General features: G+C 39.7%; 1 protein-coding gene across 2 annotated transcripts in view; it reads right to left on the reverse strand.

The window, feature by feature from the left end:
- DNM1L (dynamin 1 like) overlaps positions 1–23,904 on the reverse strand; it is a 46,240-nt gene extending 22,336 nt beyond the window's left edge. For both annotated transcript variants that reach the window (XM_080635991.1, XM_080635992.1), the window contains exons 1-5: positions 23,706–23,904; positions 12,380–12,527; positions 2,976–3,022; positions 1,811–1,882; positions 1,166–1,252 (exon numbers count right to left, since the gene is read on the reverse strand). In XM_080635991.1, the coding sequence (XP_080492117.1) occupies positions 1,166–1,252; positions 1,811–1,882; positions 2,976–3,022; positions 12,380–12,527; positions 23,706–23,807 (456 nt within the window). In that variant the 5' untranslated portion in view covers positions 23,808–23,904. The remainder of the gene's footprint in view (positions 1–1,165; positions 1,253–1,810; positions 1,883–2,975; positions 3,023–12,379; positions 12,528–23,705) is intronic.
- Between the last annotated feature and the right edge of the window lie 1,957 nt (positions 23,905–25,861).

A 25,861-nucleotide genomic window follows, 5' to 3' on the forward strand; every position in this document is an offset into this window, starting at 1 on the left:
GGCCTCATCCAACCTGGCCTTGAACACTGCCAAGGATGGAGCATTCACAACCTCCCTGGGCAACCCATTCCAGTGCCTCACCACCCTCACAGTAAAGAATTTCTTCCTTATATTTGACCTAAACTTCCCCTGTTTAAGTTTTAACCCGTTATCCCTTGTCCTGTCACTACAGTCCCTAATGAATAGTCCCTCCCCAGCATCCTTGTAGGCCCCCTTCAGATACTGGAAGGCTGCTATGAGGTCTCCATGCAGCCTTCTCTTCTCTAGGCTGAACAGCCCCAACTTTCTCAGCCTATCTTCAGACGGGAGGTGCTCCAGTCCCCTGATCATCCTCATGGCCCTCCTCTGGACTTGTTCCAACAGTTCCAAGTCCTTCTTATGTTGAGGACACCAGAACTGCACACAATACTCCAAGTGAGGTCTCAAAAGAGCAGAGTAGAGGGGCAGGATCACCTCCTTCGACCTGCTGGTCACGCTCCTCTTGATGCAGCTCAGGATACGGTTGGCTTTCTGGGTTGCGAGCGCACACTGAAGCCGGCTCATGTTCATTTTCTCATTGGCCAACACCCCCCAAGTCCTTCTGTGCAGGGCTGCTCTGAATCTCTTCTCTGCCCAACCTGTAGCTGTGCCTGGGATTGCTCCAACTCAGGTGTAGGACCTTGCACTTGGCATGGTTAAACTTCATAAGGTTGGCATCAGCCCACCTCACAATCATGTCAAGGTCCCTCTGGATGGCATCCCTTCCCTCCGGCGTATCAACCGAACCACACAGCTTGGTGTCATCAGCAGACTTGCTGAGGGTGCGCTCAATCCCACTGTCCATGTCACCGACAAAGATGTTGAACAAGACCAGTCCCAACACCGATCCCTGAGGGACACCACTCGTTACCAGTCTCCACCCAGACATTGAGCCATTGACCACAACTCTTTGCATGCGGCCATCCAGCCAGTTCTTTATCCACCGAGTGGTCCACCCATCAAATTGATGTCTCTCCAATTTAGAGACAAGGATGTCGTGTGGGACAGTGTCAAACGCTTTGCACAAGTCCAGGTAGATGACGTCAACTGCTCTGCCCCTGTCCATCTCTCAAAGAGTGTCCATACACTCTTTGTTTCAAAATACACTGTTCACAGTGAATCAAAAGAGAAGCATTCTGCATCTTACCTTTGTCATTCCAGGTAAATCCACAAGAGTCAGATTTACAACATTAGATGAAAAAATCTTAAGATGAATGGGTTCAGGACTGATCCCCTAGAAATATAGTAAGTAAAATTTGATCACTGTACTGGATTATGTAAATGCACCATTCAGAAAGCCCAAAACTGTTGTTTCATAGTAGAATTCTTCCATCATACACATTACAACTATATGGTGAGGAAAAAGACAGCTACATCTGCACAATTCCTTCATCTCTGGAAGCAGCCCTATTTTCCTCCTCACTATAATGCATAAATGCTTATCACATTTTCAGTGATTATACAGATATGCAAGAATAGAATACTCAATTTTCTAATTACATATAAAGCCATGTATGTGGAAAATGAAAGAAAGTTTAACTCAAAGCTTCGTTTTTGCACTATTTTTAAGGAAGCTCTGAAAGTAAAGCAACAGCAATTCTTTGCATTTTCTTTTAGTTGAAGTCATTTACCTCTCAAACCCAGTGGAAAAAAAAAAATCTCAAGCACCAATACTGTGGCCTTCATTAGAATAGTTCAATGATTTTCACTTCCAGCTGCCAAAACTGTTGAATAAAGGTTTAAGCAGCAAGAGAATCTATGGCAAGACAACGACAGACAGTGCAACATTTACCTTATTATTTCCTGAAATCCTCTCTGTTTCATTTTCTATTTCCTGACGAATTTCATCAAAATCTGTATAGATCTGAAGTATGGAAGAAAAAGATTTTTTAAGAATCAAAGACAGCATCCACTTACCCAATTGCAAAATAATGCTCCTTTCTCCAAGAGACACTCTGTAACTCAGTACACAAGAGGTGAGAAAAAATGACTATTAGACCCTAAACTAATGCTAACAGCACTACAGTGCTAATAATTACAGAATTTGTAATCTTGGTATTTAATCTGTTGATTAATACTGTGAGATGCAGTTAATAAGCCACTGATGTCAGACAATGTATAAAATAGTGTTCACTTAAAGAGAATTTCAAACACTTAATTCCACATCAAATCTAGTTGCAATCCTCTGAAGTTAATGAACAACATAGAGATAAGAAGAGGTTCAGGATACAAGAGCAGGAAGAACAAGGGCAGTTTCATTTCAAATTTTTTCCACTCTTGCCAAAACTATTCTCCTTGCACCAAACCAAAATGTGTTATCGTAGATCTACCCTTGCACAGGTTCCTTCTGCATTCCTCTCTAGATTTCCTTCAATTACTAGTACTCTCTAGAAGGTAAGGAAACCATTTGAAAGTAATAAACAAATCCATCTGCCAACAAAAAGACGAATTTCTTGGAATAAAGATTTAAGCTTTGACTCTTACTAAAGTCCTAGGTCATCTCATCTGTTTCTCCCCCCTGATGCTCATTAGGCTCTTCTTTCCCTGTAATAGCTTTCTGATAAATCTCTGAAGTAGCCAATTCTTCAAAAGACTGAAATGACTTGTGATTATATACTTCCTTGTCTTTACAACGTCCTTTCTACATTTGTCAACACAAAAAAAAGAAAAAAACCTAACAAAATAGCACAAAAAGGATTAAGATAAATAACTTGGCAGAATCAACGACCCTCACTACAGACAACCATTAATAAACTTTCCATCTTGAATTTAAAAGTATGTTTTCAGAAGTCTTCTACTCATAAAAAGCAAAACAGAAAACCTTCAATATTCTGGCACATAGTATAACAGGCAAAAGAACCTCCTTTTTGGGAAAGTAAAGGGAAAAGGTATGTAATTAAGCATATATATGATAGCATATTTATGACACCGCTACTCCATCATCGGAGTAAACGTACCTTATTTTTGGTGTGAAGAAATTTACCCCACTCTGCAGCATCTATCTCTGAAAACAAGAATTGATACATGAGGAAGAGGAAGTAGATCTTTCAATTTCATTTTTCCAAGACCCTGTTTGTTGAAAACTACAATATGATTTTTTTTCCCCAAGCAGCAAATGAAAAATTAGCCTGCTTTTTACATTTAGATGTTAAATAGCTCATACATTTATGATTCTGCTTATTACTGTATGATTCTGCTGTATGATTGCATACATTTATGATTCTCTTTATGTAAACATTGCATCTCATTACTCTTCAATTTGCCTCTCTTGCACAAGTCCATCTTCCCAATTGTGACTGAGCCAGTCATAAGCTATCCTACCATTTTTCAGAAATGGTCTAGTCCATTAAATATCAGCTCACAACAGAAAACAAAAGAATTATTAGCAGTAGTTAAAAAACCTGAAATAAACACTAGCTTTTAGCATCTCTTCCTTTACCATGCAAGGGAGATCAAATTACAGCTGAAAGAAAAAGTTAGAAACACCTGTAGAATGAAAACCAAGCAAACAGAAAATACGTAAGAACTCTGCATAGCAATGTAGTCTTAGGAGAACATGTCTCTTCCCAAATCTGTCAAGGACCAAAATCTTAACTCTTGCCAGTCACCACTGATGTCCAGAATGACTTGGGGCTATTCAAGAGAAGTCCCAGAAACAGCAAAGTTTCGCCAGTTCCTGCTTGGTAGCACAGGCAGCAGTCTGAGTCACAACGTGAGATACTGACGCTTTCACAATTAGGTTTCCAAATAGTAGTGATAAATTCCATTTAAAATTTTCAGTTTGTGGTTATTTCTCTTCTGTTCCCCAATACAGCAATCTGCTCTAGAAGAATAACCTACAAGAAATGTGGCCATTTGGCAAACACACAGTTTACCTACAATCAAGTAATCTTGCAATGCATTTTTCCACTCAAGTTGAATTTCAAGATGCTGATCAATAGATTTTTTTTTTAAGGATTTGGGAATTAAAAGTGCAGGAAATTCTATGAAGCAGCAACGGCACAGAAGAAAAGCAAAAATCATCTCATTCTAATGCAACGTCAGAAAACTAAAAATCAACCAGATCACAAGACTCAGCAAAATAATCAATCAACGCAGTAGCCAAAGTGTAAACGTAAAAGTGTAAACAACAATAAAGTGCCATGAAATGTACGTGATTAGTGTATATAAGCATGCACTTTATGCATAGGGAGAAAAAGCAAGTGGATAAAGGCAACCTTTAGAAAGGTGTCTTGGATTTTTCCATGTAGCAGGGTCTGCAGTTAAAGAGAAACAGCATTGAATGATGTTTAAAAATTTTAATCAGATTTAATATAGCATTTTATTAACTTACAGTACCAGACTGTATTACAAAGATCACAAATGCATGCAGACAGATGTGCATGCTACTCTACTATTGATGAGAATGTGTAGCATATTAACAATATGCACAGAAATAAGATCTTAACTAAAACACTGATAAATTATGCATATTATTCAGATATTCTATACAACAAAGCTTACTTGATGATAACGTTATTATTGCTGTTAATCTAATTCCAACAGCTCACAATATTTTTATCAGAGCACAAGAAACAGTACCATTAGTTTCTGCAAAGCTGAACTTCTTTCGTGAAGTATGTTTCTCATCATTTACTCATGGCAAGAACAATAAAAATGTTTCCTTATTCTTTCTTGTCACTGGAAGTAACAGTACTGTACAGGAAAGAAACCTAAGGTTTTGCATTGATCTTTCTAATGCTCAGCTAAAAAAGCCAAATATTATGGCAGTTCTGAGACAGATTTGAGAAGAGACAACATTAGCTATCACCCTTCTCAACTTCTAATTTTCTTAAATTATTTATGGAAATCCCAGTACCAAAAAAAAATTCCAAACTTTTTATTGAAAGGTTCATGGGTTTACAACTCTTTTTATGTTATGGCAGTACAGAACCATGGAAGCGCAAGAATCAAAACAAATGGGTGAAGACATTTTTGGCACGTGCCTGTATGGCACAAAATGCAAGTAACACAGCAACAATCAGTTCATCAGTTTGGAAAACCTAGGGCTTCTGGGTAGTTACTTTAATATCCTGTTCAGGTCAGTAAGTTAAAAGTTTATCATCAATGGAGAATTGCTGATTTAGATGGACTGAGTCCATTAAGGAAAAAAAATTTAAAAAACATACTACTTTTATCCTTTCTGTTCTACAGGCACCTGAGCTATGAAGAAACCATTGTCAGGAATCAGCTTTTGCTTGTCTTTGTTGGCAAACAGGCAAAATTATATACCAGCCTCCAAAGTAAGTGCAAAATGAAAGGGCTCATTAATTCCAGGTTATTAAACAAGTTTATTTATAGTTCAGAGAAAATAAAGCAAAATGCACATACGGGAATAAACTACAGTATCTTCAAGATGGCATTGCTCATCCTCTTTTAAAAATTAAATATAATAAAGACAGGCATAAAGCCAGGAAGAAAGAGATACAGAAAAATATTGTCACCATTACATTTGAAAGATAAGGACCAAGCACTCTGCTGTTATGTCCCTCAGAGGGAGATGTATCCTCCAACAACACACTGGTTTAGTCTTAAATTACTGCCCTAGAGGGCAGGGGGGTCCAAGACTGTTGGATAATATTCAGTGATCACCTACTACAAGCTCAGGAGTGTTGCATCCCAACTAGAAGGAAATGCAGCAGGAAGGCAAGGAGACCTCCTTGGATGGATAAGGAGCTGCTGAGGAAACTTAAGAGGGAAAAAAGGGGCTTATACATGGTGGAAGCAAGGACAGGTGGCCTGGGAAGAATACAGGGATGTTGTCCAGGAAGCTAGGGACCAGGTTAAAGGAAGTATGGAGGAAAGCTAAGGCCCAGTTAGAATTAAACTTGGCTAGGGATGTGAAAGATAGCAGGAAGGGATTCTATAGGTACATTGTGAACAAAAGACAGACTAGGGACACAATGTGGGCCCTCTCTGGAAGCTATCAGGAGAACTGGCTACCCTGGATTTGGAGAAGGCTGAGGTTCTTAATGACTTCTTTCCCTCAGTCTTCACTGGCAAATGCTCTGACCACACCACCCAAGTCTTGGAAGGCAGACGCAGGGACTGTGAGAATGAAGACCCTAGGCCCACTGTAGGAGAGGATCTGGTTTGAGACCATCTTAAAAACCTAAACGTACACAAGTGCATGGGACCTGATGAAATCCATCCGCGGGTCCTGAAGGAGCTGGCAAATGAAGCTGCTAAGCCACTGTCCATCATATTTGAAAAATCATGGCAGTCAGGTGAAGTTCCCAACAACTGGAAAAAGGGAAATAAACCCCCATTTTCAAGAAGGGGAAAATGGATGACCCGGGGAATTACAGACCAGTCAGTCTCACCTCTGTGCCTGGCAAAATCTTGGAGCAGATTCTCCTGGAAGGCATGCTAAGGCACATGAAAAACAAGGAGGTGCTTGGTGACAGCCAGCATGGCTTCACTAAGGGGAAATCCTGCCTGACCAATTTGGTGGCCTTCTATGATGGAGCTACGAAACTGATGGACAGGGGCAGAGCAGTTGACGTCATCTATCTGGATTTGTGCAAAGCGTTCGACACTGTCCCACACGACATCCTTGTCTCTAAATTGGAGAGACATCAATTTGATGGGTGGACCACTCGGTGGATAAAGAACTGGCTGGATGGCCGCATGCAAAGAGTTGTGGTCAATGGCTCGATGTCCAGCTGGAGACCAGTAACGAGTGGTGTCCCTCAGGGATATTTGAAAAAAATTACCCACTAGCTTGAATTTAATGCAAAAGAGTTCTTAGGAAAGGAGAAAGGATTTGCATTACTCCAACTGCAAGAACGCACAAGGCAAGGAGAAAATATTTTAAATAAGCTACAATGAAAAACCCAATGTTCTGGTTTACACGTAGAACTTTTTTTTTTTTAATCACTGGAGTTTCACTGGTATTATCAATCTTCCCCATATTATGTTACTTTCTTTAAGGTAAAACTTCAGTTGAATTAATCACCTGTTACATTCAAGAGTCAATGCCAGATAAAAGTGTACAGAAATGACATTTTGGTCATTAAAATTAAGTATTACAGATTATAAGAAGCTATTAAAACAGTGGCTGTTCAAAACAAACAGATACTGCCTTTCAAAAAACCATCTCCTGAATAAAGCAACAGTCCCTTTGCCTTTCTGGCTTTTTATATCTCTGAGTGAGACCTAAAAACTTTATAGAAGCAAGGAATGGTTCAGGTTGGAAGGGATCTTAAAGATCATCTAGGTCCAACCCCCCTGCCATGTGTAGGAACACCTTCCACTAGACCAGGTTGCTCAAGGCCATGTGCAACCTGGCCTTCAACACTGCCAGGGATGGGGCAGACACACCTTCTTTGGGCAACCTGTCCCAGATTATGTAGTTTTCTCAAGACTGCCTTCCACCAAATTCTTACTCCTATAGCTTCTATACTGAAATGCACCTTTAAGAAGCTCAAATACTGTACAATGCTAACTAACTTTAGTTACCTATGTACCTCTTCTCCCTAAACCAGTGGAAATGTTCTTCATACACAATGGGAGCACAAAGAAGCTGTTCAGAGTCATAAAGGATATCTTGCAGAATGAGAATGAGAACTTTCCAAATACTAAAAAGAACAAAATCAACAAAGCATGAAGAATCTTAGCTGCTTTCCTAGCATTCTAGTTCCCACATCTTCACAGCTCTTGGACACAACAGATTACCATCTAAACTATTTTCCCCCTACCCCATCTCCCCCAGCACCTTGTCTCTTCCTAGCTCTCTCTAAACAGACACACACACACACACACAAAATTACTCAACTTGTGAAAAAAACACGCACATCTTCCAATCCCTTCTGTATGTTGCACCATTTTTTCTATCCTTGATGCTAACTAGATGGCAAGCTCTTGAGTGAAAGCTCTTCTGCTGTGCTTCTATAAAGCTAAGTACAATGAAGCTCTCATTGTTTGGGAGCTAGGCACAAGAGACTCCTATGTGAAGTAGAGAGCAAAAAGCTGACAAAGCAGTGCTGATTTATCAAGCAACAGATCTCTGTTAGTTATTCCTGTGTTCTGTATCAATTTTATCTGTTCAGTTTTGAACAATGTTTAGCTTCCCATCTTGGGACAAAAAAAAAAAAAAAAAAGAACCTATAAACATTTAACTAATGAACCATTCATATGTTCCCTCCTCTTTTCCATTTCCTAACAAATGGAGAAGCTACCACAATAGGTCTTAGCTACAATACCAATTTAATAATTCATGAGACCAGACACTTCTCTTCCAATCTGATAAAACAACACCATACTGTGGTAACACCACAAACATACCATATGTGCTGAATTACTAGAGACTAACAATAAACAGCAAAAGCATGAGAACATTTCCTTCATACCATACCACATACATCTCAGTCTGAACTATCATATTAGAAAAACACAGCACTTCATAGTTAATAGAAATATTTTCTATCCTGATTTTTTGCAGTGACCACTGCAAAAGGGTATCACACAGCTCATCAGTGACTTTAAAGACCACATCTGCTGTTCCTCAATGTTGCATGTTAGAAAATCGTAAGTTAATTCAGATGTCTGGCTGCAATTCTTGCTCAAGTGTTGCATTAAAAACCAGGAGGCTTTCTGGAAGCAAACACTCAGAGGTAAAATTTAAGCTTGTAACAACCACAGACTAGTACTATTTTTACATGGACATATTCATACCTAATACCAGTACATACCTACAGCAAGTATTACAATGGAAAAAGGTGACAAATTACAAAACAGAAATTACAAAATAGAGGCAGTTGCAGAAGAACTATCTGTGGGTACAGAGAGTTCATTGCCAGCACATTCAAAACAGTGGCCAAGACTAGATACTCTCTAGTCCAATATGCAATTTGTAAAGAAGAAAACCCTCATGCAGAGAGAAACTTTTTCTGCAAGACCATGGATTTCCCTCCAAGAAATCCTAAACGCATTCAACCCTACCTCAACATGCACCTCACAACACAATTATGATCTGTAGCAGTATAGTGACTTATTACAATCAATTACAGTCAGAAAGCATAGCCCAAATAAGGGGTTGCCATCTTTTTTCTTTCCAAGCTACCTGATCCTATCTCAGATCTGTACATATGCTAAACCAGATCAGTGACAAAACCATTTAGACTGTGATTTATTTGGATTTTGGAGGCAAAAGAGAGACATTCCAAATGCAACTGGTAGGTCACAAAGGTTTGTCTGTTCTTAGTAAACAAGCCCTCATCTCTCTCAAAGGAACATCAAGAAGTTGTAACATGCACATATTAGAAACTGATTTTTCCCCCCCCAAAAAAAAGATCTAAATGGGCCTCAAATACTAGGTTAAATTATTTTATTAATTTATTATGCAATAATATTGTCCCAATTTTAGATTTAAAATCTGAAACACCAGATCAAATGCAAACCACAAGAGAAAGGCTCTGCCTTGGCTCAAGATGTTTTAATTATGAAACTATCTTTTATACCTGTGAAGTCACAGAACAAAATCAAGTTTTACCCAACAACTCAGAATCAAAGCATTCTGAAAAGTACTGGAAACTGTACACTGCACAATACAAGTAATGTAAATCCACATTTAAAGAGATCAAATGTGTCATTTCTAAAAGGTTGCCCAGAGACTTTTTGAATTCACCACCCTTGGATGCTTTCAAGACCCAACTGGATAAAGCCCCAAGCAATCTCACCCTGAGTTCAGAGTTAGCCCTTTTTTGAGCAGGAGGTTGGACTAGAGACCTCCTGAGATAATTTCCAACCTGAGTTTTCCTACAGTTTTTCACAATACAGCACACCCTGGACTAGACACTAGAAGTTTTTAATTGTTATAAACCCAAATTGTGTTCTCTGTTGCAAGAATGGGAACTGGAGCTTTAAACTGCACAATATTAGTAACTGTTCTTCAGAAACCAAAGGCTATAAATATTAGTGCCAGAATGAAGACCTGAGGCTCACTGTAGGGGAGGATCGGGTTTGAGATCATCTTAAGAACCTGAATGTGCACAAGTCCATGGGATCTGATGAAATCCATTCGTGGGTCCTGAAGGAGCTGGCAAATTAGGTTGCTAAGCCACTGTCCATCATATTTTAAAAACCATGGCAGTCAGGTGAAGTCCACAATGACTGGAAAATGGGAAACATAATGCCCATTTTCAAGAAGGGGAAAATGGAAGACTCTGGAAACTACAGACCAGTCAATCTCACTTCTCTGCCTGACAGGATCATGGAGAAGATTCTCCTGGGACTCATGCTAGATACATGAAGAACAGTAAGGTGGTTGCTGACAGCCAGCATGGCTTCTCTAAGGGCAAATCGTGCTTTACCAGTTTGGTGGTCTTCTATGGTGGGGCTACAGAACACTAGGATAGGGGCAAAGCAGTTAACATTGCCTACCTGGACTTGTACAAAGTATTTGACACTGTTCCACGTAACATCCTTGTCCCTAAACTGGAGAGTAATAAATTTGATGGATGGACCACCAGATGGATAGTGAACTGGCTACATGGCAGCACACAGAGTTGCTGTCAACAGTTCAGTGTCCAGCTGGAGACCAGTAACAAGTGGTCTTAGGTGTTGGGACAGAGCCTGCTCAATATCTTTGTTGGCAACACGGACATTGGGATGCTGATGGCACTAAGATATATGGTTCAGTTGATACGCTGGAGGGAAGAGATGGGATGAAGAGGGACTGTGACATGCTTGAGAGGTGGGCCAGTGCCAACCTCATGAAGTTCAACAATGCAAAGGACAAGGTCCTCCACCTGGGTCGGAGCAATCCCAGGCACAGCTACAGGTTGGGAGGAGAAGAGATTTAGAGCAGCCCTGCAGGGTATTGGCTGATGAGAAAATGAACATGAGCCAGTAGTGTGCGCTCACAGCCCAGAAAGCCAACTGCATCCTGGGCTGCATCAAGAGGAGCGTGACCAGCAGGTCGAAGAAGGTGATCCTGCCCCTCTGCTCTGCTCTACTGAGACCCCACTTGGAGTACTGTGTACAGTTCTGGTGTCCTCAACATAAGAAGGACATGGAGCTGCTGGAACAAGTCCAGAGGAGGGCCACGAGGATGATCGGGGGCTGAAGCACCTTCCATAAGCAGACAGACTGAGAAAATTGGGGTTGTTCAGCCTGGAGAAGAGAAGCTACATCAAAACCTCACAGCAGCCTTTCACTATATGAAGGGGGCCTACAAGGATGCTGGAGGAGGGACTCTTAATTAGCGACTGTAGCGACAGGACAAGAGGTAAAGGGTTAAAACTTAAACAGGGGAAGTTCAGGTTAGATATAAGGAACTTCCATACTGTGAAGGTGGTGAGGTATTAGAACAAGGTTGCCCAAAGAAGTCGTAAATGCTCCATCATTGGCAGTGTCCAAAACCAGGACAGAGCCTTGGGTGACACGGTCTAGTGTAAGGTGTCCCTGCCCATGGCAGGGGGGTTGGAACTAAATGATCTTAAGGTCCTTTCCAATCCTAACTATTCTATCATTCTATGGTTACATTAAAAGAAATACTGTAAAGAACTACTGATACCTTAACTTACTATCGCTAAAAATACATTTAAAAAAATTTGAATACAATGAGAATAATTATAGCCCCAAGTTTACCACACCATCAAAAGCCTGTGCTCTTTTTACTACCTACACGAAAAAGCTAAGATTTATAATCACAAGGTGGCTATGACTCCGCTGCTCTTTCATAACATCAAGTGCACTAGTTTGTATAGAACGAGTATTTACACTCCCAAGGGACAAGTGAGATTACTTTCTTGATCTGCGAGAGATAAATTTCAAATAAACAGCTTCAGAACATTTTGTGTGTAGTTCTTCATGTGCCTGGAATCTCTCAGCACAGCTCAGTAAGGTAGCATTTATACACTACAGAAAATGCCCACTGAAATTTGTTTGCTTCTACTACGTTTGTTTTCCTTTCTTCTTCTTCCACTTCTGTTCAGAAATTACCTAATTCCTAACTTCCTTTTAAGAAGTCACATGCTCATCTTCTCAAGGAAAAACCTTATTTATACAGCAAAAGAGGAGGGGAAGAAAAACATATACAAGAAAATCATGTTCTCTACAGTCTAGACAATCATAATCATAATCATAACTGAAATGCTTTCTTCAGTATGCTTTTCTCAAGTGTTTCCTAAGAATAAGAAAACTTAAAACAGTAAAGATACTTTGAATATCCAGATTTTGACTTCTAAATGACATTTCTAAATGGACAGAACAGATGTGACATGAGCCATTTTTTTCAACTGATTTTTCAGTCAAACATACAAGAAAGATTCAAAGTCTCTTTCCTACAAGGCAAAACACACTCTTGGATCACACTTACCACTTTCATCTCCAGCTGTTTTCCGACCATCCTCTGGGGAAACATGCACCAGCTGCAGAATAAGGGGTCTCCGGGTGACAACTCCAGTACCTCGTGGGAGCAGATCCCTCCCCACAAGACTTTCCAACACAGAACTCTTTCCACTGCTCTGAAAATTGGAATACAGCTACATGATTTTCTTAAACATCAAAATGCTATAATATTTTAGTTTTAGCTTGCTTTCATCACCCCTGCAAACAGCGGTCCACAGTCCTCTGCTATACAGTGCCTGAAGAAGTGTCTGACAGACTTGCTGCATATAACAGCAGTATCACACTGCATACGCACTGAAGGACAAAAGTCAGCTACAAACCAGTAACCGTCTAAACAGGACTGGGATACTTAAAAAGCCATGGGACACTTAGAAGCCATGTAGACACATGTATTTTCTATCTCTTAAGACTAAATTAAACATATAATAGGCTTCAGAAAAAAGTAATATCCTATTGAACATTTTCTACCCCAAATATTAATCTCTACAGACACGCTTCTGGAAAAGAAAAACTTTTTTTTCTTACTAATGCTCAGAAAGAAATTCTATGTCTTCTACTACGTCACTTTCTAACATCTTGCAGTAACACTTCACTCTGCAGACTAAGAAATTTAACTTTCTGTTAGTATTAGCATAGACTGGCCATATTAATACTAAACAGGAGCTTTATACAAAGAGATATTAACTATGTACACTTGAGTACATTAAGCTATTACAATCTTACATTCCTTTCAGTTTGCTTTTTTTTAGTATAATGTATTAAATCAGCTTCATAAATGCAGTGTTTGATATGCTAAATATATAAACATTGTTTTATACTGTCTCTCCAACTTTGCGTACATAGAAGTATTTACAACTGAATTGACTGCAAACATCTGTCTACATAATAAGAAACTGTAAGAAGTTACGAAATACTTAAAAGCTGTGAAATTACAAATACGCTTTGAGAGTCTCACATTTAAAATGTTCTTCTGTAGAATTTATGTATAAAATGCAGAATTGGACTATATGGTCCAATAAGCAGCTGTGAACATATAGGTTTTAAATGTGATTCAAGACTACTACCATGACAAAACTAACCATAAGCAAACAACAGACCCAGATATGTCAACCTAATACTTTGAAAGTCTGACCAATTAGATTTTGTCTTAACAGAACTGTATTAATTTTTTACAGTTTCCTTCAGCTGGACAGTCAGCATAGGCATGCCATGAGAAAACTTGCTCTGACAATCATTGCCGTCAGCTCGGAAATGTTTCTATAATAATGCTGCTACCAAACAATTCTCTTAGAAACCCCAACGGAACAAAACACCCCAACAGATGCTTCTGACAGCTCAAATGTGCATTACTGCTCTACAACCTCAATTCAGCTTTCCAGTTCTGAAAGAACAGATTCGAGTTTTCAAGTAAATCATAAAATGTGTGACGTAGCATACCATAAAATAAAAGCAGTATTAAATATCTGTTAAATATCATACATTTAATGACATCATAGGTGACTTTTCTAAATATGAAAAATAGATCAGCAGAAATGAAGCAACACAGCACTATCAAACAGCACATATCTAACAGTGTCATAAGACAAAACGGGAACATGAGAAGATCAGAACATATTAAAATAGGACTTAAATGCAGAAGCACAAAACAAATACTAAAATACAATGTCAAACCCCTAGAAAGCCTGAACAATAGCAAATGAAAATCTTCTTTTCTTCTAACACTTCATTGTGTAAATATGCTTTATGGCACAGAATGCCATTTGTCCCAAGAGGTGACTAACAAACCAATGCAGATTGTATATATTTTTCAAAGTAAATCTAGGTAAAATCTGACAGCAGTGAGATCAACTATTTAGAGTAAGCAAGGAGGACAGGGTCACAGGAAACAGAAATACAGCCTTATCAAGATTTTTTGCTTCAAAAGACTCTGTTAGAGAGTAATTAATAATTTTCTTATTCACCTGATCTTCTCCAATGAACTTTGGCCACCTTCCAAGCAAGGAGCTTATGACAGGATATAGGGCACTGAAATCTTACCTAAAAGTTACCGAAGAACAATCTGGCCAAAGCACAAACTAGCTCTGGAATACTCCCTGCAAGAACTCCCATTGTAGCAAACTTCTCAAGAATTACTAATATTACAGAATGTGAAAAAACATTTATTTCAGAGTGACAAACAACAAATTATTTCTTAAACTTCGTAATTTGAAACACATGGAATGCCTATTCAAAAACATAAGACATGATAAGAGTTCATCAGCTGCACTGGGAGATAAAAAAAAAAAAAATCCACCAGGGCTTCACTTATTAGAAGTATTTTTAACATCTCTTGAGCCAGATTTCTTACTCATGGGTAGAACAAACAGTCTCAAAGGGCTGGAAGTGAGATTTAGAGGAAGGGGCTTCTCCTGAGCATATAATTCAAGTAAAGAAGGGTTAGTATTAAATAGCTGAAGTCCTCACCAAAAACTTCAACAAGACAGGAAACCAAATTCCATGGCACAAGGTGCTGCACAATACTGCTCATTGTTTCATCCTTCCAAAAGAGTAGTATTGAAGGAAGCTGAGATGGGTACACACCAAACTATGTATAGAACTAAAACACTATGTCTTACACCATTCTCACGGTTACGTTTGGATGTAGAAGGAACGATATGGATCCTTTGCAAATATGAAGTCATGCATTAGATAAGACACTACAGAACTCCACACATCAGGAAATTTGTTTCAAATTGCATTACGTTCCCTATTAAAGCAATCTGTTCTTGGAACATAATACACTATCTAATGACGCACTCCTTAACCTGGGCCCCATATACATCCATTAGCAAGAATTGTCTGGGAAGTGGTAAGGAAAGCAATAAACACGAAGCTTATCTTTTTTCTGCCAGTAGGAAGAAGTGAAGTATATGGGTCTGTTCAGAACACAAATTCAGTTCAGGGAGTCGTTCATGCAGCAAAGTTAGACAGAGACTAGTACTGATGACTAGAGGTACCACAGAATTTTTAGGAACAAGTCTGCAGCAGCATCATACTTGTTTTGTCATCTTTTGTCATGGGAATGGCTCATCACGATTTTACCCATGGACTGAAATCCATAAACTCTTTCCACAACTGGTGCAGAAAAGCATTAACAAATTCTAACTTCTCATGGTAGGTCAGTCAGATTTTCCTCTGGACCCTAATACTTGACCCTTATTTGAAATATCTAAAAGCTATAATATTCAAATGAACTTTATGAGATTGCTCAGAAGAAAAGGGCAAATACAGGAACATCTGTCTTTGTCTGTTGATTCTTTAACCATTGTATCAAACTTCCACTGTCGAGTATTTAACACTCTGCTCTGTTGACCATGCTCAGTCTCACAGATAATTACCTGAGTTTGATGAAGGGTAAAATCATTTTTCCCAGAAGTACTAAGACGGTAAGAAATGAGGCACACAAAGGCGTAGATGTTTTATTTCAAGACACTCTGACACATATATGATGTAAATCTCATCAGCTTTCGCAATGCATCCTTAAGTTATATTTTCATCATTGCCAACACCATCTTCAGGTTAATCTAAAATAATCAAGGATGACAGGCAGAACAACACAGACACAACTGTGCAGTTACTCTCTCAAATTAAAAAGCTGAACTCAGAACTGTGATCCACTCCAAAAAGCCAGCACCTCTACTGTTCAACAGTCCCAATGATCTTGCTTCTGCTCCCCTATCCTTCATTTCTTCTTTACTTGTTCCAGCATATTTCAACCTTGTGCACTTATTGGGTATCAAAAGGCATATGTTCCCATCCATTAAGCTATTCCTTATGAGAAAATTTGTTTTGCAACTTGCTGTACTGCTAACTACATTTTTCAGGAATTCAGTGGCAATGCGTAACAGAAGCAGACACAGCACATGACTTTATAATTGTCCAGCTTCATTAACAGCAAGATATGTTACTTTTAAAACACTTCAGAGTTGTTGACAAGCCAAATGGAAGGGAGTTTGTATTGAAAATTTAAGTAACACTATGAAGAACCATTCCCATTTGTCCCAAACATTTACTTAATTGGATTTCTTACTCTTTCTCCAAGTTTTCATTAGCATTCCTAATTTTAGAAGACCTGCACCCCATACCCAACAGCATGCAAAGACACCTTCTTCATATTCAAGAGAACCCTGACCCAATCCGCTTCCACTATCGATAGTTACCTTCTACTTTGAGCCCCATCTGTAAGTACAAAGGCCTAGAAGACCCTACTGGTGAAGATCAAAGCAAAAAAAAGCACCATGTGCCTCAGCCTTGTCCGTATTCACTGTCATTAAATCAGCCATCACAGTCAACAGCAAGCCCGTATTTTCCTCATTACTCTTTTCCTCTTGAACTTCCAGCACCACATCCGCAGTTATTCTTGTTGCCTTTGATGTCCCTTACCAGTTTCAACTCTGGTGGAACGTTAGCCTTAATACCATCTTTGCATATGCAGCCCATGTTTTTATATCCTTGAGCAGCTTGTCCTCACTTCTATCTCCTGCATGAGTCTCCTGTGTTGGTGCTCAGTCATGAGTTCCCTTCACAATGCTCTCCTTACATGATTACTCATTTTCCTGAGCATCTGTATGGACTACTGTTTTGTGCTTCAATAAGATTATCCTTAAAGGCATGTCAGATCTCTTGAGATTCACTGTCCCATAACTCATTGGATCCCACTACTTAGCTCAGTAAATAAGCCAAAGTCTGCTCTTATTCTTAAGAAGTTCATGCAGCAAGAAGGCATAAACAGAAGACTCACCCGGATTCTTACTGATGCACAAGAATCATGAGATTTTTTACAGTCCTTTTCTCAGATTGTTGATTGGTGCATATTTCAAGTATTATCAAAATTATAACGGGCTTATATTGGCTGCAACAAATTCCAAGTCATCTTAAAACAATTTGCTGACTTCCCTCTGTCTATCTTTAGACTTCTTAACCATTTTGTTGAGCCAATGTAAAATAAATCATCTGCGGAAAAAAACCTTCATAAAGAAATCTGTCCAATAAACTACTGGTGAACGTCCAGTGAGAAAACTGGTTAAAAAGGGTGTAAACTTTGTTTCTTACTTTTGGTAGGACAAACTGATAATTATTTTATTATCTGATCCAATACGAAAACTGAAAAGAACTCCTACAACACAATATAGATGTACTCAGGAGAGCGCAAGAAAATAAAGAGGCAGTGGTATCAGTATTCCCTATGTCTTTTTCAGTGGCACAATAACAAACCTTTAAGAATGACAGTAAGGAATTGTGAAGTAGGAGAAATTTCTCAGTGAGACATAGTAATTCCTGAAAAATTCTCTTAAAAAAAGCAATGCATCTACTTTGACAACCAAAGCAGAATGGTTGCAATTTTGCAGTTTCTGTCATACAAGAATTGTAAAAGCCCTGCTGGCTAGATCATGCTCTTAGCAATACATACATACACAGTTTACTAAATTTTAATTCTTTTATTGGAAAATATAAGTTAATGCATTTTTGCTGAGATCTCCTCAGAAATATTAGCCAGATAGGTGCTTTGAAAAGAAGTTCTCTGGAGTAGCTATCCTGGAACAATTCAGCATGCTATAACTAAAGAGCAGCAAATTTTATGGTTTTTCTCTTTCCAGGTTTTGCAAACATGAATTATTGTGAAATAAAAAGTTAGCCCACATGCAATTCCAGAGCAGTTCCACAAGGGAACTGCTTTGGTTGGAACAGCGATTGTGGAAAAATTTTCCTATGTGAACTATGTAAACCATGCTAGGCTGGTTCTAAACAGCCAACAAATCTAAAAATGTATTTACTAATCAGAAGAGAATTTTGAAGTTATATGCAGGCAAAATGAATTATTGTAATACATTCTTTGAAACAAAATTATGCTTCTAAAAAGATGCAGAAGAGCTAACAGGCAGATTCCAACTTGAGAAAGCAGTGAAACCAGCGTAACGTACTGCCAGCTTTCGCAAAATACATTTTCTCCATGAAAGACCTCGACTGGATCAGAAGATGCTCTTGCATGCCATTCCCCATTCACTGGACTAGAGAGCTTCCCTGAAAGAGTGAGGAAGAAATTTGAAGCCACAGGAACTCCCTCCACAAAAGACAGCTTACGTACAAGCAGTAAGGAAAGCCGTAATTTGCATAGCTCAGTCAAACTTCTTCAGGAATCCTTTATTTACACCGTATCTAAATGCAGATACATGCCAAACAACAGCAAATAGATAAAAGATTGGCAGATTAATTCTTTCCCAAAGCATCAAATCCTGAAGTCCTCCAATAATTCACTTAAGAAAAAAATACCTCATGTAATTAGAAACAACAAGTATAGAAATTCCCTGTATTAGATCATAGAACTGTGATATCTGAAGATACACATTTCAAAGCAGTGTAGACTGACCTCATACAGTATTGCTTATACTGCTATTTTCACCACTTTTTCAGTAAAATTATTCCAAACAAAGCCAAACTGTATCTTTAAATTAAAAAAAAAATCACAAACAACAGAGATTAAAAAAAAAAAAAAGTCAACTTTCTGACTGCTATATGAGCAAATTTGTTCAAAGAACCACTACAAGCCATCTTCTGTCCAGATGCTGAAACACATTTGCCAGGGCAGTCTGCCTGAATACTCTTCCCCTTCGTTTTCCTGAAAACATGTCTCCTTTGCATTGTCCTCCATGGACAAGATATAAGATCAATCTGTTCTAATTAAAATACAGGTTTTCCAGGAAAAACAACTGCCAATCATAAGAATAGGACCCTGGCAGGAAGCATACAAAATGGGGGGGGAGGGGGGGGGAACAGGCAGTAGAGATGGAAACTCCCCAGTTCTTCTACAGCTCTCCATTCTTCCAAAATAACTGGGCATTTGCAAACAAAATCAGTATCTTGATTTAAATGCCAACCACAGAAGCCTTCAGGGCCCAGACAGTACATTTGTCAGAAACTGAGAGAGAAAAGAAACAACACAATGCCAAATGTTGTTCATACTATACAACTTTAGCAGCAAAATTTATATTACATCTGGTAAATGCAAACAGCTAATAAATGTCAGACTCACTTTGCTGCTTGTCTGAAACACACACCAGAACAGCCAGGGCACAATTCAACAGGAGCAAGGGATGGTAAAATGGAAAACAGTTGCGCCCAAAACCAGATATAGTGAATGTCAGATATCAAAACAAATGAAAAAACAGACCAGGAAGTTAAAAACCATTTAGGCGAAAAAACAAGCTGTATTCAGCCAGCACAGCCAGCAGTGAAGCTATAATCTAGTTACATCCCCTTTTACAAATGTAGATACAAATGTCATAGGGAGGAAGACATTTCTGAGTTGAGCTTGGCACAGGGTTTTCCTGTTGCTTGGTACAAGCTGGAGTTTCCTTCACTTAAAACTGGCTTTTTGCCACCACAACGTAGGATACATTGAATTAACTGAATAAGATGAAGTGGCTTAAATTCCAGTTCCCTTGACATTCCCTGGCAGGGAAAGGCCACAGAAGCTCTGTAGAGAACCTGAAGACCACAATACTAAACTCTCTCAAACTGGATGCTTTGATACAGCATCCACCGGATTCTTTTCCTCATGCCAGAAGCTAGGACCATATATTAGGCTGCCATAGCTGTCAACTTCTTGACATGCATATTACCATCTTAACTGTTTAGCCTAACAGAATATACAGTTATACATATTCAAATGCTCAGGCTATCTGTTAGATCAAGAAACCTTCCTCTTTGGCAATAAAGACTGGTTGTTGAAACATCAAACATGATAAACCAAACAGCAAAAAAAGAAATAAATGTAATGCTCATCTGTGAGCAAATCACAGAGGCTAACAACAGCTCTTTTGGATGGAAACATCCAACAGAACAGTCTACGTTAAATACTATGAACTACACCTCCCGATTTAAATTCCCAAAATAGCATTATCTGAAGACTGAGCAAAAGTCTATATAAACATTAACCTGAAAGGTCATTTGAAAATCTCATTTTGACTTTCATTAGTTGCTATATCAATTTCACCTGATGTCTCTACTAGAATCAACACTTTCAAGTGCAGATAAAGCCCCCAACTTGTTTTTATAATGTCAGCATTGGAAGAACCTTACTACAACACTGACACTAAAGTTTATATATAAGTAGGTCTATGACTTAAAAACCCAAAACAGATTCAAGAATTAATGACCTGAAAAAGATAAAGGCAATTCATTTTTACACATCTCTAGGCAGACAGATATTTTGCTGGGTTTTTTTTTTATTTATTCTAAAATTCATGCCCACTTTCATAGGGTAGGGATTTAATTTTTGTAATAGTATCTATGTGCCCTTAACGTACAAAAGGCCATGCTAATCAAACTTTTTTTTCTTCACCTTGCTTCCTTTTATCATAGTTTTAATGTGTTTGGTTGAGGCATTTCAATACCACCTTGCTATTCCTCACAAGCACAGATCATAAAGCATTTGTATAAAACATCAGAAAGTGGGGTATTACAGCATTATTGAACAAATATTGCTTATATAGTATTCCTCTGGGTTCTAAAAATGGAAGTAAAATACTGAATGAGGCAGAGGAAGGTAGGTGAAGGGGGAGAGGCAGTGAAACAACAAAACACCTAACTGGGAATGGCAAAAAAAAGCCCTCTGAAATACTGTTGAAAAGCTGGGAGTCTGAGGGTGCTCTCTTAGTTCTATTAGCAGCAAAGTCTTCAATTTCTTAATAGACTCTGTACTAGGATACAGAAATAACTTACATGGTATTTATGTGGAGAACAAGAAGGAATTCTCATATGACTGAGTCATAGGAATACCACCAGAAGTGTGAGGCCACTTTGATTGCTCAGAATACAAAGACAGTAGGAAATGAACCCTGAAATAACAGAGGAGGGGCAAAGAGGACATGGGAAACAGAAAACATTCAAAGCTAAATGAAGGATTATAGGCAGTTTCTAGTTCTACATACTCTAGAATAGAATTGACTTGATGCACAGAAGTAGAAATAAATGAGAACTGGAGAAAGACACAAGCACAAACCAATAAAAGGGTAGAAAAGAGACACAGAAGACAGGTGAGAAAAATAAACAGCAAAGCTATTTTAAAAAGCATTTTCCTTCTCCTTGCTGAATATGTAAAAAAGGTCATTTAAGAAAAGCAACAGACAAACTGGAAGGGAAATAAAAAACACAAAACCAAATATAAATCAATTAACAGAGGGATACAGAAATCTTAAATGGCAGCATTTGTTTCCTACAGAGAAAAATGGAAGTGCAAAATTCAAAATTATTTGTGTAGATTATTTAAAGAAGAAAAAGTAAAGACTACATATGCCAGTAGGCTACAGACAAAACAACTGTGTGAACAAACTTAAAGACCATATAACACTTAGCCAAAAATACCTCCAAGAAACAAGTGTTTCAAGGCATAATCCAAAAAACCATGGAAGCAAACTACCAGCAGCAAAACCATCAGCTCCAAGGCCATATGTGAGACCTCTCAAAAAATCTGGTCTACAATAAACTACCTTCAAATGAACAAAATAATAACATTTTATTTATTTTAAGACTGCATAAAATAACCATCTACAGGACTACCATGTCAGTAAAGACACTTATTTCTTCCAACAACCCTAACTAAAAACAAACCAAAAAACATTCACAAGATACAGCTTGCTAGACATATTGCTATATATCTTCCTGGAGTCTATAAAGGACTTTGTTTTGGCATGCTAAGAAATACCATACTAATTCAAGGCAGTTTATGAATATACTGTATACAGCACTGAATACATCTTAATACTTATGGGTACGACTATTGAAGTGAAAGGTGTGCCAATACTGTCTTAACTTCTCGTATTACGTACAGTAGATGCTGAGAGTTAACTAGTACAAAGTTGTTTAAAAGGATGACTGTTTTTTTTACAAAAATACCACTTCAATGTATTTCATAAAGTGAAACAAAAATGTTTTCCCAAATGTCACATCTGTGCCTTGCACTTTCTGTTGCAAACTTAAACCAGCTTGCTTGTATGATTTTTAATGTAAAGGAGATTAAATGTCTTTCTAAAGTGATCAACTCCTGTTAGCAAGTACCTAAAAGAGCTTACCAGTGCAAAGTCTCTCATACCAATGCAAGTATTTTAGATCTATTTTATAAAGTGGCTGGTATAAAGTGAATTACTTTATCTGATTTATACTGATAAAACAGAATGACAGCTGGTTGCCTCACAACCAGTCTGACACTATAGCTGGCTTTTAGCAAACCTACTCTATTCTTCAGCAATGTGCAAGCTTTAAATGCACAGCTCATGTGGTTTAAGTCATATAATGAGATCCCTGAGTGGAGAGTAGCTGGCACTACTTAGGTAGGCATGCTACTGTCAAGTAACATTACACATTCAAAAAACACTGTTAATTTCACAGAAACAAAAAGAGAGATCCATTAACTTTAGTTAATCACAACTAAGTTTTAGTTGTGTTTAACTTTTTCGTTTCGATTCACTTATGACTGCAGCAGTTCTGGTCACACATGTTCTGCTGCCAAAAGCCTTGCTAAAGACTGGCATCCCACTGGCATAGATCTAAAAGGGTCTGAGCTATCTTCGAGCCCAGCAGCAGCACTATCGCGCTAAGCAGGACACACGGTAAATGTTACAGCCAACAAAGGCTGGCTTTGCCTCTCACCTTCATTCCCTACCAGCAGCTAGGTCAGAGAGGTCCAAACTGCAGTAGAACTCCCAGAAAGGAAAAACGATCCACGCCTGCAAGATGCCGTTCCGCTCCCACATCCCTTTTATCCAACCCTCACTTCACGGCGGCTGTCAGCGAAGGGAAGCCACCGACTAGCGACGGCGGTCATGCTGTAGCCCAGGCCCAGCAGCGGGCCCATCCAGTGCAAGGAGCAAATGCGGGGCCACGGGAGAGGCGGGGGGCAGGCCCTCCCGGCAGCCGTCAAAGCTCCTCGGCCGTTCAAACCTCTACGGAGAAGTGCGACGGGGAGGGAGGGCAGTGGAAAAGGTTACAATTACAGATGGTCACCCGTTACAAATGGTGAAGACGCAGAGCAGCTCGGCGAGCGAATGGGAGGGAGAAGAAGGAGAGGTGCGGGCAGCCTTAGGCGTCCCGCCCGCCCTCGGCTGCCCGCGTCCCCCCATGCCCTTGGCGGGGGCAACCTCGGGTCAGCAACACCGGAGGCGCGATAGACGCCTCAACTTTGCCCTCAGAGCGACGAAGGCCCCTGCTGCCCGCTCCCGCTCCCCCACCCCGGCCTGGCCTGCCCCGCCTTGCCTCACCTGCGTGCCCACCACCACGATCTGCGGCAACTGGATGATGTCGGCCCCCACTGTGTTGAACACATCCTGCAGCTTGTTAATGACGGGGATCAGCGCCTCCATAGCGGCGGGGGAGGGCAAGGGTCGCGAGAGGCGTCGGCGATGAATGGGCGCGCCGGGCAAACGGTTCCCGTCAGCCGCCCCCTCCGCCTACCGCCATTGGCGCTGGCCCCCGCGCACGGCACGGCCCCCAGCAACCTCTGCGCGCCCGCCAGGCGCAGCACCGCCTTTGCCAGGCATCACGGGAGTTGTAGTGCGGGATGAGGGTGCGCGCGGGCGCCCTCTGGGGCGGCGGCCGTCAACTGTCAACGTGAACCGGCTCCACCGCACTGGGAAGAGCGGATCCGTAGCTAGCGCCCGCGGGATGAAGGCGTTCGAAGCTCAGGCAGCGTAGTCGCTGTGGTCTTGTATTACAAGCCATTCCCAGGGTTTATTCTGTCCGTCGGTACGGATAGATAAAGCTGATCATCTCCAGAGATCACCAGTAATGGCGTAGCCTGTGGGTTGAGGCGCCGCAGGCAGCCCATGATCATCGCCCTTCGGCGTAGCTGCCTGAGGTAGTGTTCAGCAAGCAGCATGAAGTAGCCACATTTATTCGAGGCGCTATGTTTCGAAAACACTTGAGAAGCAGGAAAGAACAAAACGTGTGCCCTCCCTGCCCTTGCCACTACTTCACCAGATGCGGCGGTGTCGGCGTGGCTGCCTGAATTTGGCAAGGAAAGGTGCTGAATGGCAAATTGCTAGACCTCGTCAGCAACTGGTGTCACAAAGCAAAATAACTAACTAAATAAATAAATAAACAAACAAACTTTTTAAACGGCGCTATTTATTCTGTTTGCTTTTTGGTGGGCTGCGTTATACAGAAAGATAGACGAAACCTCTCTCATAGGAGAATGACTCGTGATGAGAGTTTGTAGCAAGAAGCTGTTTGATATTTAAATGTCCTTCCCTTGAGTTCATTTTCTCGAAGACAAATTATGAGTATGCTAGCCCTGAATTGAATTCTGGCTTTGTCCTTTCCTGTAAGCCAGCAGAGTGCAAATGTTTCCAAAAGTTTCAAGTTCTAGATGGCATTAGAATTTATAGTCTTTATATTATTTATATTATATTATTTATATTATTTATATTCTTGTTCTATACAAATTAGTTCTTGCCAATCTTCATGTCTTGAAACCATCAAATGTTGGTGAAAAGAACATACAAAAGAAATGCATTCTTATCTCTATTTCTTTATTACAAAGTTTCTCATTCTTACCCAGGAAATATCAGACTGCTTGTCAGAGGACAAATGTTTTGTGATAAAAGCATAAAGATGGCTAAGCAAATTGAAACATTCAAAAATTAGGGTATTCATCACAGAGAGAAACAGTTAATGCATGTAAAACTTTGTGAAGAAGGTCCTGAATGATGAGTTGGTGAGGGGTTATTGTCATTGCCACGCAGGCACACTTAGCCAGTGGTTTTACCCATTAGCTTTCATTGTGCTGCAGCCAATTGCTCTCAGAGTTCATTAATACCAAGACGCCATTTGGCATCTGCCTCTCCAGCTTCAGGGACAATAGTGAATGTTGCCCGCATTGTACACCTAACACAGAAAATACCCTTTCTAAAGGGTTTGCCATTCTTTGTGTAGCATGGAGCCTCATCTCCTTCACTGAGTCCCTAGAAGGAAAAGAAAGAATTCCATTTGCACAGGAATAGAAACTGCGGACAGCCAAAGGAGGTAGATAACACCAGCTTATTTCTCTGTGCAAATCTCTCCTACCGCTTTCATTTTGCCGTATGACCTTATGGACACCACTGTGAAATGGAGCAAGTGCAACCTGGTTTATATTTTAATTTAGACTGGAAGTGGGACATCTCAGAAAGAATGTAGAGCTGGAAAAGTGTCAGAGAAGGACAACAAAGATGATGAAAGGTGTGCTTCAATACTAAAACCAACTAAGTAACTAGGAGTCGTCACTCCTAGCAAAAGAAATGCTGGGGGCTAGGGAGGATTAGACATCTGTGTAATCATTAGCAGCCTGGAGTGGGAAGAAAAGTCTCAGTTTTGTTTACTCTCCCTTCCCATAGAAGTATTTTGGAAGCATCTAATGAAACTAGGAGCCAGGACAGAA

Source organism: Psittacula echo (assembly GCF_963264785.1).
Source record: "Psittacula echo genome assembly, chromosome: 1".
In the NCBI taxonomy this organism is placed as follows: domain Eukaryota; kingdom Metazoa; phylum Chordata; class Aves; order Psittaciformes; family Psittacidae; genus Psittacula; species Psittacula echo.